The sequence below is a fragment of the Loxodonta africana genome, chromosome 10, assembly GCF_030014295.1.
Source record: "Loxodonta africana isolate mLoxAfr1 chromosome 10, mLoxAfr1.hap2, whole genome shotgun sequence".
In the NCBI taxonomy this organism is placed as follows: Eukaryota; Metazoa; Chordata; class Mammalia; order Proboscidea; family Elephantidae; genus Loxodonta; species Loxodonta africana.
In genome coordinates, this window is record NC_087351.1 from 35168691 (window position 1) to 35182022 (window position 13332).

General features: G+C 52.2%; 1 protein-coding gene across 3 annotated transcripts; it reads right to left on the reverse strand.

The window, feature by feature from the left end:
• Positions 1-1877: 1877 nt before the first annotated feature.
• On the reverse strand, positions 1878-8010 carry RABGGTA (Rab geranylgeranyltransferase subunit alpha). 3 transcript variants are annotated; one of them, XM_064292342.1, is made up of 17 exons: positions 7841-8010; positions 7456-7511; positions 7186-7296; positions 6698-6822; positions 6311-6498; positions 5874-6077; positions 5454-5537; positions 5283-5365; positions 5092-5193; positions 4880-4985; positions 4738-4789; positions 4484-4572; positions 4244-4332; positions 4062-4151; positions 3103-3216; positions 2747-2834; positions 1878-2108 (listed from the first exon to the last, which is right to left on the reverse strand). In XM_064292342.1, exons 2-17 carry the CDS (start codon positions 7456-7458, stop codon positions 1960-1962), a joined length of 1677 nt encoding a protein of 558 aa, XP_064148412.1. In that variant the 5' UTR covers positions 7459-7511; positions 7841-8010; the 3' UTR covers positions 1878-1959. The 3 variants fall into 3 exon arrangements, with proteins under 3 accessions (XP_064148412.1, XP_010598847.1, XP_010598848.1); XM_010600545.3 differs by having other exon boundaries at positions 4035-4151; positions 7841-8008; XM_010600546.3 differs by lacking the exon at positions 7841-8010 and adding an exon at positions 7680-7816 and having other exon boundaries at positions 4035-4151.
• Between the last annotated feature and the right edge of the window lie 5322 nt (positions 8011-13332).

The window sequence follows — 13332 nt, forward strand, 5'->3', positions numbered from 1 at the left end:
GAGAACCCCAAGGCAGAGAGAAGCCAGGCATCTTCAGGGAGGCTCTCCTGGGAGTCCATCAGGGGGGCTGGGGTCCCGTTCTTGGGCCCATCATCCAGGGGCCTCTTCCTTCTACCCCACTGGTGTCCCAACTCTGCCCACAGGCCACTGAGCAAGACAGTGAAAACAGGGTTGGTGAGAAGAGCCAAGGAAGCAGACTTGGAGGAGAGGCTGAGGCTGGTGATACATGAGGCAAGAAGGTGCCTTGGGGAGTGGGGACAGAGGCTCCAGCACCTGGCAGGCTGTCCTCCACGCCCACGCTGACCTCTTCCTGTCCAGATCCAAGCCCCAGAGCCTGGCAGGGGGTCTGCCTCCACCCCAACACCCTCAGAGGACACACCAGTGGAAATAAAAATTCCAGACAGGTGTGAGGCAGGTCTGCCAAAGAGCTTCGTGGAGGGGCTGTTTGTACAACACTACGGATATGGGAAGGGCCCTGAGTATCTGATTAGCACACGTGGGGCAGGCAGATTCCCTAAGGAGGAAAATGCCTTTGGCAGTCTCTTTCCCCCACCCAGTGAGGTTTGACTCAGTGCCCTGACTCCCTCCCAGGGCAGGATTAAGGCATGCAGGGCCCTAAGCATTGATAATCTGTAGTGCCCCCTCCTCTGCTTACTCATGCATTCTAATGACATATATGTTAAATATATTCCACTCTTTTCCGTTGTCTTTGAGTGGATTCTGACTGATATCAATTCTGTAGAACAGAGTAGAACTGCCCTCATAGGCTTTCCAAGGAAGTGGACTGCCCCATCTTTCTCCCATGGAACAGCTGGTGAATTCGAACTGCCAACCTTTTGGTTAGGAGCTGAGCTCTTAATCACTGCTCCACTGGGGCTCCTGTTACATATATACATATATGTATGTGTACCTTAGCTATCCACGATGTAACTTTTTAAAAGTGACTATATTAGCAACTGAACGCAAAAGTGGCCTATCTGCTTGGCATTCGTGGGTCTTTGCTTTGGACAACTGGTATCCCTGTTTCATTAATGTCCTAGGCACGTGGTTACCTGGCTTATTGGATAACCTGTCCCTGGCCACCCCTCTTTCCTCCCTCCAGGGGGCCCCGGTGTCAAGTCAGGACAGGATGTGTGTGTGTGCGCGCGCGCGTGCATGTGAATTCATGCACTTGCATGCTGGGGGGTGCCGTGGGAGCAGAAACTCAACTCAGTACCTCAGGCTGCTAAGGCCAGGCCTCTGACCCAACCATTCCATATAGTACAGAAGCAAGAGCTGACTCTAGAATCCCTAGACAGAGGTGTAGGGATAACTTTGGCTCCAGCATTTAAGTCAGCAACTTTGTGCAAGTCCTAACAGCAGTTTCCTCATCAGTACAATGGGGTAATAATCTCATGCCTAACCTCTTGTGAGGATCAAATATTTTCCATGGTTCTTCAACCAAAGAATGCTATTTATGGGGATAGATCTGTTGTTATAACAGGGAGGAGCAAGAAAGCCCAGTGCTACTCCTCCCGGGAACATAGAACACCCCAGCCTTCTCAGCTCTGGTGAATCGGCAGGGTCATAGGGAAGCCTTTCATCATCCCCTCCAGGTGGTGAGACTGACAGCTGATTTTTTTTATCTCTGAACCTGAACCCAAGCCTGATCTCAATCCCAATCTGGAACCTGGACCCAGCAGAGCCCCAAACCAGAAGGTGAACTCAAGGCCAGTCCTAGCCCTGAACTCTGTCCCGAACACTGAGGCTTCGGTCATCCATGATAGGAAAGAGGCTGGAGAGCATAAAATGAGAGCAGAGAGGGTGAGCAGACACACCTCGAGTCTCTTTCCCTCTCCTTTCCCAGCAGACAAGGCAGTACTGGCGGTGGTGGCAGAGCAGCAGGTAGGCGAACCGAGGCGCTTTCTCCGTTCTTTATTTAGTCCAAATAAGTTAAGGGCAAGGGTGGGGGACATCCACTTAGATGAGGATGCTGCTCACTAAAGGCAGCAGTTCGGCCAGCTGTTCCGAGATGCCCACTGCTTGGCACAGGGGGTTGCCCTGCAGGTTGAGGAGGACCAGTCTGGGACAAGAGGCAAGTGACTGGAGTGCTGTGGGCTGCCGCAGGCCTTGTGCAGGAGGGAGAGTCAAGAAAAACTTGGCAGGCTACCTCCCAACCACAGCTCTTGCATGCCCATCAACGTTTTTCCTCAAGAGCTTGGGGGCTGCTGCCTGGAAGTCTGTGTCATGGGCATCTCACATGCCTCCCCGGGGGGAGTAAGGTTCTGGGCAGAGATTGCAAAAACCTGGCTACAGGAGTAAGGCAGGGAGTACATGAAGCAGGCAGGGTGTGGTCCAAGGAGGAGTGGTGGAGACTGTGGCAAAGTGGAAAGCTAACCTAGTCTCAAGAGGCACCCACTACTCAACAATGGCCAAGGACTGCCAAGTGGAAATGCAGGCGTTGCTTTAACTTCTACATTTTAGCAGAATCAGAAATCTAGATTTTTAAAAAATATGAAACTCCCTGAACTGTAGACTGTTGGTGGGCTCTGGAAATCACATCCGCCCTGCAGAATCCATGAGTGCCAGTCAACGACGGCTCCATCCAGCCCCCAGGCAAGCCTCTCCTCGGCTTAGATGGCCACAGCCCCTGCTCCCTGGGCCCTGCTTGCTGTCTGAAAGGCACCCAGAAGGAAGGATATGGTTGTCTCACAGTAAGAGCACCCCACCCTCCCTGCTGTCTGAAAGGCACGAGGAGGAAGGATACGGTTGCTACACAGTAAGAGCTCTCGCAGCCGGGGCAGGTTAGTGACACCATCCAGAGACTCTATGTCGTTATCGTCGACTTGTAGCACCTGGGGAGCCAGGAGAGCAGGGTAGCACAAGGCAGAGCAGGCAGCTGCCAGCCTGGGACTGGTAAAAGCAACTGCAGGTGATCAGCTTACAGTATATGAAAGGGCTCAAGGGGTCAGGCTGGGTGATGGAGATGGGGGTGGGAGGAAAAGAAGTGGCCACCTGTGGGCTGGGAGGTTCTGGACCTCTGTTTGTAAAGTAGGCAGACTTCTGAAATGGAAGAAGGGGGAGAAGACCACCTAGACAGCAATGGAGGCATAAGTGCTTTACCTCGAGGCAGCGCAGGGCGGCCAGGGCAGAGGGCAGGGCTCGGAGACGATTGTGTGACAGGTCAAGGTGAGTGACCAAGAGTAGCTGCTCCAGGTGGCAGAGGACTGTGAGGTCCTGAGGAGAGGGTAGATGAGACACCCAATGAGACCTGGGGTAGGGCCCTCAGCCATTGTTTGTTAGGTACTTGCTCTCTGGGCCCCACAGAGACCCCAGCTGAGGAGAAGGTGCAGGCAGGTGGGAAGCAGGTGGTATCTGCTAGGTGCCAAGGACATGGGACAGTGAGTGCTGGAGGGTGGCCGGGGCAGTGGATGGGAGAAGGCAGCCTGGAGTAGGGGAAGGTACAGAGGATGGGGGAGGGCACTGGGGTAAACAAAGACATAGACAGGAGTGGGCTGGTGAGTCTGGGGGATCCATCTGGTGGGAGTAGAGGTGGGCTGCAGTCATGTGATAAAACTGGTGTTAGGAAGACTGATTGGGAAGACCTGAGAACAGAGAGAAAATGAGTCTGGAAAGCTTGTCAGAAACCTCTGGAAATCATCTGGGCTTTAGGTGTTGGGCTTGCTCCAGGGTGAGAAGCATGGGAAAGGGCTGGAGAAGGGCTGAGGGGTCACTCTCAAGGAAGAATGAACCTGTGACTGGCCCACTGGAAGGGGCAGTGTGAAGAGGCCCTGGTGACTCAGGATTTGAAATTGGGGCAAGAAGAAACAAGAAGAATGATGGGGCAAGTTACAGAAAGCAAGGTCTGGAAGAGCAGTAGGCTTGATGGAGGATGATGAATTCAATCTTGGTTGGGAGGAAATGCCCAGGAAGGCACCAGAGACTGAAGGAAGTCAGGAGCATGGTGAGGCCAGACAGCACGTGGCCAGGCCATGAGGGAAAGGGGCGAGACGTGGGCAGAGGGCCCAGTGGAAGGCGTGTGTGAGAGTCGATACCTTGTGAGCCAGGTGTAGCACGCGCACCTCAGCGTACTCCATCTTGAGCACGCTGTTCTCCAGCAGGAACTTGCTGCGCAGGTCGTCCAGGTACGCAGCCCGCATTGGGTCCACGGCCTGACGGGGGTGGGGCGGGCAAGGTTTGCACACCAGCTGTCTTTCTCCCTGCTTACTGGGTCCCCTTGCCTATTCCCCAAGGCCCAACTTACCTTGAGGGTCTGGAAGTACTGCAGTGTCTCCTTCTCATACAGTAGGGGGTCCAGCGCCCGCATCAGTAGGATGATGGTGAGGAGGCACCCTGGGGAGAGGGTGGGCAAAGGAGGCTCTCTCCTAAATCCCTCTGCTCCTCATCCTCCCCCTACACTTCATACTCTCCCCAAGAGCCACCCCAGAAAGGGGCCTCCTCAGGGGGGCTCTGGAGAGCAGGGGATCAGGGAATGGGGCCTCACATTTGTTCTCAGGCTCCAGCTCCTGTAGCTCCTTGCAGGATTCAAGTTCAGACTGTAGCACTGTAGACTTCTCTACTGACAGCTCACACCTGAGGGCGGTCAGGGTGGGGAGGGCAATGCCCACAGTCCTAGGGTACTGGTAGTACCCAGTGTTGGGTCTGAGACCATCTCCCCAAGCCCCAAGCCTCTTGCCCCAGTCGCCTGATACCCAGAGTCCAGTGCCCTCTCCTTGTCTGTGTGCTGCCTGTCATTACCTGAATAGCTGCTCATCCGTGGCTGAGTCCCGGCACCAGCCCTCCTGGCGGCCTGAAGGAAAGAGCAGGAGGCAGGAACACTCATGAGAGGAGGGGAGGGATGGGGGCTGCTGCAGGGGGTGGAGGCTGCAGGGTGCATCACCTTTTAACAGCACACACTCCTTCTGAGCATCGCCTGCCATCCAAATGACACAAAACATATGTTGGGGCAACTGGTCGTTGAGGGAGGCAGCAGGTAGGTCACAGAGCTGGAAGCAATGGGTCAAGGAGATACCCTGGCCTCACCACTTTTCTGACTGTCCCACCCTAGCCCCACCCTGGCCCTCCACTTCTGCCCCACCAATCCTGGGATACCCAGACGTGGTTGGGCCGGTTCCTGCCATCTGGGGTCCTCCACTCCACAGCCAGGGGCGACCCATCAACCATGAGCAGCAAGGTCTCCATCCCAGAGCTCACCTGGCCGGGGACAAAGGGAGACCTGTCGGCCCAAACAGTGCCAGGCCCACAACCCCACACTGTTCCCTGGCAAAAGCTGCAGGACTCACTAGGAGGGGCCGAGAGAAGGAGACAGTCAGACAGGCCTCGTCCCGGCTCACGTGCAGGCAGCGCAGAGCATCCTGGGGGTCAGCTAGCGAGAGAGACAGCCTCAGGTCTCCTTAAATCCTCTTCCATGCCTTCCAAGCCCTAAACACCCAGCCTCTTCCCCTATTGCTCACCTCGGCCCAGGAGCCAGCGGTGATAGAACCAGGCACTCTGATCATTGGGGTCAGTGAAGAAGGCATTCTGTACCAGTTCCAGCTCTGCGGGGGCCAAAGAGGGACATGGGATGTGGTCAGGACTCTGGCAGGCTTCTGGTCACCCCAGCACCCCCACTCTGCATGCCCTCTCCCTGCAGTACCTCCAGCCCTCAGTCTCACTTATATGCTGGCCTTGCACAGCGAATGCATATGCCAGTTTTATCTGCCCCGTCGACAGCCGAACTCCCTATAGCCAGGACTCAATCTTATGTATCCCAGAGCCAGGCACGAAGTAGATGCTCAATGAACAAGACTGACAGGTCCAGGAACAGGGCCAGGGTGGGAATGGCGGATGCAGAGCAGTGGCTGGCCCTCTCCAGAACCCCTGACCTTGCTCACCTTTGAGCAGCACATCCTCGGGCAGGCGATCCTGTGGCCCAGAGTCCGGCTGGGGGTGCAACTGGGGCAAGAGGCAGGAGCGGTAATGCCAGGAGGAGTAGTTGGAGAAGTTTCGGGTGATGAGGCTATCAGTGAAGGCCAATTCCTCTGCGGGGGGCACAGCTGCCTGTGCAGCCACAAACCGACGGTAGTCCCAGCAGTGAACTGGGCAGGGCAGGAAACAGCACACCTCAGAAGAAGGGCATGGAGCGCTCCCTGGCTGCACTCCGAGAAACACCTCTACACACTCCACAGAAGATGTATTTAGCTGTCATCCCTTTGCCATCAGCTCAGTGAACCCTTTTGGACATCCCTCCCCAAACTGGGCCTGACTGAAGCCCCAATACCAGGATGCGGGGCAGGTGAGGGGTGTGGGCACAGAATCTGAAGGCACGTACAGTTCCGCTCATCGACCTCGAGGAAGCGGGCACACAGCTCCAGCTCCCGGGCCCAGTTGGGCTCCGGTAGGCGGCTCAGCAGCCAGCAGCGATGGTGCCAGGTGCCGTAGGACTTGGGGTTCACACGCAGGCAGCTCTCCAGGAAGCCCAGCTCTGCTTTCACCAGAGCAGCCAGCTCCTCTGGGGACCTGCACCCAATGGGCAGGGAGGTCAGGGCCCTCCAACACCCAACCTCAACTCACCCCATCAGCCTGCACCCAGACCTGCACTGCCCCTTCCTATGCCCCTGGCTGCCCCATTCTTTCTCCATCCCTGAACTCAGGCAGGGCAGGGGTGGAGCCAGGGCTAGGAAGGGAGATCTTCCTGTGGCCCTGAACCTCTACGCACTTCTGGGTCTCCAGCTGCTGGAGCACCTCTCGCCGGCAGTTCCAGAGGGTGGCAAAGTCGGGGTTGGCTCCCAGAATCTGGCTTGTCAGTTCCAGCACTGATTCATCCAGCTCGCCAGCCTGGCGCTGAGCAGGTAAGTAACAGGGTCAGAAATCATATCATCCTCCAACCACACGGTTAAATATCATAAACAGAATTACCAAATATTCTGAGTCCCACAGTATGTGACAGGTATTATGCATAGAACTTTACATGTATTCTCTCATTTAATCTTCACAACAGGCTTACATAGTAGGCACATTAGTTTCATTTTACAGATGTGCAATGCAAACTGAGACCCATAGAGATGCAGTAACTTGCCCAAGGCAACACAGCTAGTGATATAGCTAATGATAGAACCCAGATTTGGATCCAAACAGCCTGACTCTTGGTCTCTGTACTATATTAAGGGAGCCACCTGGGGGATGGGCTACCTCTGAGGGCCCCACCTTCTGGAAGACAGCTTGGGTGGCTGACAGGTATAGCTTCAGCTTCTGCTCCCGCTCTAGCCTTTTGGCCTCAGCCTGCTCTTCCGATGTCTTCACCTTCAGTCGCCCGTGCTACAAGGATGGGTGAGTTGGAAGGGTGCAGGCTGTCCTTGCACGGGCAGACCCACGGAACCCCCCAGTGGGGGGACCCAAGCACCTGAAGCAAGGCAACGCAGGGCGAGGGCGTGGGCGTGGGCATGCAGAGTGAGGGGCGGGGCTCAGGGTTCTCACCATGGTGCCGGCTCAGGGTTCAGGACAGGGAGGGGTCCAGCGATCACCAGTGAAGCCTGGGCAGAGAGGGTGTCAATCACGCGAGCCCCGCCCCTACTGGCTCCTCCCCCAGCTGGCCCCCTCACCCCACCCCCGCCCCGAAGCCATACGCGGCCTGGGCGGAGACCCGCAGGGTGTAAAGGAATCCCGGAATAGGTACTGCACGTCTAGAAGGAGGCGCCCACCTGGACTTGGATTTCCGCCCGCACGGCCCTGGCCATAGCCAGATCCGCTGAAGCCCAAGCGGTGGCACTTAGGCGATGGGGCCCTCTCTGCCCCGGGAGGCCGCTATTACCCGCCCGCCCCACGGCTCTGAGGCACTCCCGCCCGCCGCGGGCGGACCCACCTGTGCTGGGAGGAGGCGTGGGGGACGAAGAGCTGCAGCGCCCACCACCGAGGCAGGGATCGGGCTAGAGCGGTCCCAAATCCCCGAGCTCTCAAGTTCAGCGCCCTCTGCAGGCTAGGGGCGGGGCCTGCGGCAAAGTAAGCTGGGTTGAGAGGCGCGTGCGCGAGTGTTCTGTGCCGTGCTCTGCGGAAACGCAAAGTTCCTCCGGCCCTGTGGTGTGTTTACGAGTGCGCATGCGCGACTGTGCACGCCTCCCCCCTCCCCTTCTTTTTTTGTGAAATCAGCGAACCCAGAAGGAGGGTCAGAGGGCTGTGATCCCTGTCCGGTCGAGTTGCAAACCGGTTGAAGAGGTTTCTTCAACAACTGGAAAACTCGCACCCCCACCACTCCACTGATTGCAGCCTGGTTGCACTGGCCACCGCCTAGTTGTTAAAGCTAAGGGATGGAGTTTCCTGTTCTTATCTTTCTTGACTTCGGTGGCATTTGACGCTAGTGACTACCTTCTACCTGATACTCCTGACCTGACTTCTACACTTTTGCCCGTCTCTCTCTGTTTTAAAAAATTTTTTTGGTCTTTAAGTGAAAGTTTACAAATCAAGTCAGTCTCTCATACAAAAATTTATATACGCCTTGATGTATGCTCCTAGTTGCTCTCCCCCTAATGAGAGCTTACTCCTTTCCACTCTCTGTTTTCCTGTCCATTCGGCCAGCCCCTGACCCCCTGTGCCCTCTCATCTCTCCTCCAGACCGGAGCTGCCCACATAGTCTCATGTGTCTACTTGATCCAGGAAGCTCACTCTTCACCAGTATCATTTTCTATCCCCATAGTCCAGTCCAATCCCAGTCTGAAGAGTTGGCTTTGGGAATGGTTCCTGTCTTGGGCTAACAGAGGGTCTGGGGACCATGACCTCTAGGGTCCTTCTAGTTTCAGTCAGACCATTAAGTCTGATCATTTTTTATGAGAATTTGGGGTCTGCATACCACTGCTCTCATCCCTCGGGAGTTCTCTGTTGTGTTCTGTCAGGGCAGTCATTGGTTGTAGCCATTGCCCATCTCTTATTTGTTCATCTCCTCCCTTAAATATCGGTGATTTCCAGGGCCCTTTCCTCACCCTTTTCTAACTTCACACACCGTTCTCAGGAGAACGTTAACAAATCTGAGCCTTCAACTGCTTGCAGTTGGAGCACCCTAGAGCTCTGACCTTGGTCCATGGAAAACTCACCCCACAATTTCTCAGGGTGACTTCGTCCAAACTCATGGTTTTGATTACTGCCTGTAAACTGATGACACCTAAATTTATATCTGCGGCCCTGATGCAGCTTTAATAATAATATGTGGCGTAGTGGTTAAGTGCTACGGCTGCTAACCAAAAGGTTGGCAGTTTAAATCCACCAGGCGCTCCTTAGAAACTCTATGGGGCAGTTCTACTCTGTCCTGTAGGGTCGCTATGAGTCGGAATCAACATGATGGCAACGGGTACAGTATGTACATACCATACATATTCAGAAGCCTGTGGATATTACCTGGATGTCGCAGAGACACCTCAAACTCCAAATATCAGAAAGGTATCATGGTCTCCCCTCCTCCATCCCATCTAAACTTTGGCCTTTTATGTTTCCTAATTTTTTTTTTTTTAATGTAGAGAATGGAGCCCTGGTGGCACAGTGGTTAAAAAGAGCTCAGCTCTAACCGAAAGGTCAGCAGTTCAAATCCACCAGCCTGGAAACTCCATGGGACAGTTATACTCTGTCCTAGAGAGTCCCTAAGAGTCAGAATCGACTTGATGGCAATGGAGTTTTTGGTATGGTAGTGAATGGCACTATTCCCTCTCCACTTCTCCTTGTGATTGTTGTTAGCTGCAGTGGAGTCAACCCCCAACTCGTGGTAGGACAGGTCCCCAGGCTTTGGAAAATTCCACTACCTCAAGCAGCATGCTTGACACACTGTAGCTTTTCCCCTTTCCTTAACTGCTGCCCAAAACTAGAGGAAATTGGCAGAAACAGGTTTAGGCACCATGTTGACATTCAGGATAATCTTTTAGCTCATTAAGTACCTCATACATAGTAACTTCCTCGCCTCTGGATGGTGTTTAACTGCCATTTTCTGAACAAGCGATGCATGAAGTTATATGTAAACCCCATCGTGCCTGTGTAGTATGATTAAGAGTGTTGCTGATGTAACGTGTATGAACTTCCTGCTTGTAAACCCCAAAAAAGTAATCCTCCCTCTTACCCTCACTAAGCAGCCTTGGCAGCAGCAGCCCCAACTGTCCCTTTCCTTGCGCAATGAAATAAAAGCATTGTCTTAGTCACCTAGTGCTGCTATAACAGAAATACCACAAGTGGATGGCTTTAACAAAGAGAAATGTCCTCACAGTAAAGTAGGCTAAAAGTCCAAATTCAGGGTGTCAGCTCCAGGGGACGGCTTTCTCTCCCTTTGGGCTCCTGAGGAACATTCCTTGTCCTCAAACTTCCCCTGGTCCAGGAGCTTCTCAGGCACAGGAACCCTGGGTCCAAAGGACGTGCTCTGTTCCTGGTTCTTCATTCTTGGTAGTATGAGGTCCCCAACTCTCTGCTTGCTTCCCTTTCTTTTTACCGCTTGAGAGAGAAAAGGTGGTGCAGGCCACACCCCAGGGAAACTCCCTTTACCTTGGATCAGGGAGGTGACCTGAGTAAAGGTGGTGTTACAATCCCACCCTAATCCTCTTAACATACAATTACAATCACAAAATGGAGGACAACCACACAATACTGGAAATCATGGCCTAACCAAGTTAACACATATTTTTTGGGGAATACAATTCAATCCATCACAAACACCTTTCTGATCTTCCACTTTGGTCTCTTGTTTATTGGCTGAGACGGGTCGCACCAAATAAAACCTGGGCTTTCCACCCAGCAACAATGGGGACCCTGTGAACAATGATATTAGGTCATTGCGATTTATAGAGTTTTCATTGGCTGATTTTCAGAAATATATTATCTGGCCTTTCTTCCTAGTCTGTCTTAGTCTGAAATCTCCACTGAAACTTGTTCAGCATCATAGCAACAGGCAAGCCTCCACTGTCAGATGCTTGAGGTGTATTGGCCAGGAATTGAACCCGGGCCTACCACATGGAAGGTGAGAATTTTGCCACTGAACCACCACTGCCTTCCTACTTCTTAATATTTTCTAAATATCTTTTCCATTCCCACTGCCACTAAGAGTTCAAGCTCCTCATTTCTTCCCTGGATTATTGAAAGTCTTCCTGCTGGTCCCCCATCTCAACCCGTCTCCTCTATTATCAAATCTCTGTGCTATTGCTGGATCAATCTTTCTAAAACAGATTTGATCACATCACATCTCTGTTTAAAAGCCTTCCCTAGCTCCTGAAAGCTTTTCAAGACAGAGTTTGAATCTTTCAACTTAGCCCTGCCCACACTCTCTTCTTATTTCTTGCCTCTGTCAGTTAAAAACCCCTCAATCCAACCCTTTAGAACTACTACTTGCAGTTTCCCGAATATGTTGATCTGTTTCCTCTATGTGACTCTCCTTTTTCCACATCCCTTCTTTGCCAGGTTAACTTCTGTTCATCTTTAAGATTTAACTCAAGAGTCATCTCCAGGAAATTCTCCAAAATGCCCCAGTCTGACTTGATTGCCCTTCATCTGTGCTGTCAAAGATAGTGCTTATTTCCCTGCACCTACTGTAACCCTTGGTTTGTGTGCAGGCATCACCTATCAGACTGAATGTTCCTGGAGGAACATTTTTTTGTCTTACCTCCCCAGTACCTAGCCCAGGTTCTTAGTAGTTATTTGAATGGATGAACAAAACACCATACAGTGAGGGCTGGCATGGCCGGGCCTGATGGTGAGAAATGTTGACTTTTAGGAATGGGAGCAATCCACATGGCCTATACCAATTCAGAAAAACTCAAGCTGGCCAGTGTGTGTGTGTGTGTTAATGCAACCAAGACAGTCTGGCTGAATTGTGAGTGTGTGGACTCCTGGGCTGTGTGATTGACTCTGAGTGTGTGTGTGTTAGGTTTTTATGAGAAGTGCATGTCCGTATTGCATGTATATGTTTATAACCCACATCTGGGTCAGAAAGTATGGCTTTTAATCTTTGTATTGCCTCCACACCTTTCTTGGCCCCTGGAAATGTCTGTGAAGTGCCCACTATGTCCTTTTCTATGCCCTTTTCTAGACCCTGTAGCAAATTACAGAGGAAAAGAGACACTCTTCCTGGGCACATGTACTTGCAGTCCAAGTGAGGAAAGAGGTGCGCTCTTCATTGGGAGCAGCACATATACAAGGTGTGTGCACACACATGATTTTACAAGTGGGAGGCAGGAAGCAGAGTGGTTAAGAACATGGGCTCTGGAGTCGGACCGCCTATGTGCAAATCCAGGCATTGCCACTCACTAGCTGTGTGACCTGGGGTAGTTACTCAACCTCTATGTGTCTTAGTTTCTTCAACAGAAATACAGGACAAATAATATTACCTGCCTGGTAGGCTTGAAGTGAAGATAAAATTATCTATATGAAGTGGTTACTTAGAACAGCATCTGCCACTGAGTAAGGGCTCAGTAAATGGTAATAATGAGGGTGATGATGATGATTTCTAATCTTCATGACAAACCTGCACGGAAACTGAGGCTCAGAAACATTAAGTAACTTTCTGAGGGCCAAATGGAACCTATGTCTGGTCTGGTCCCGTCCTCCCACTTCACTATCTGCTTTTTTTTTTTTTTTTTAGGTCACCATCTGCTCTTACTCCTTGCTCTAACACATTCATGTACAACCAGATACCAGGGAACACAGATGTCCACAGATGCAGATTTTTCAGGTAGGGGCTTACATCATAGTCACCAAAGGAGAAAAATCACAGTCACTGAGGGAGGAAGAAAGAGGGTGGATGAAGGCAGAAGTAGGCAAGAAATATCCTGGAATGATTAGCAATCTTGAAATCAGGAAGGTTGAGTCAAGTAGGCTTCAGAGAGGAAGTGAGTCTCAAAAAAAATGTGCCTCCGAGAGGGTAGGGCCTGGGTGTGGGGAAGAGAGGGCAGGAAGAGCATTTCAGGCAGGTACAATGATGACGTGATGGTGGGAGAGAGAACGCCAGACAGACTTACCGGCTGGCTGATCCAGGTGTCTCTGGAGATAAGAGCAGTAGAACTCAGGACAAGCCTCTTGCTTTAAGGCAAAAGGGGCTGTCAGGAGTTATTTTGGGCTTCCTGTATGGGATAAGTGGGAGCCATGCAGGTGTCTGAGGGCCATGATCTGAGGAAAGGAGTTTACTGCTCTCGATGTAGAGAAAGGAAAAAGCAATGACTGAGTATCGACTAAGCCCCAGATATCTTTTTTAATGGACCCACCAACTATGTGAAGTAGATATGATTATCCATATTTTATAATGAAGAGACAGTGCATACAGTGGGTTCACAGAGGTTAAGTAGCTTGCCTAAGGTCACACAGCTCAGAGGCAACAGGGCCAGAAATCAGATAAAAGCT

Excerpts from the sequence above, each read along its gene's own strand:
- RABGGTA (XM_010600545.3), bottom strand. Across the intron at positions 6,499-6,697 it reads CAGCAGCTGGAGACCCAGAA|GTCCCCAGAGGAGCTGGCTG; the intron begins GTGCGTAGAGGT and ends CATTGGGTGCAG. Across the intron at positions 4,573-4,737 it reads ACGGATGAGCAGCTATTCAG|GTGTGAGCTGTCAGTAGAGA; the intron begins GTAATGACAGGC and ends GACCGCCCTCAG.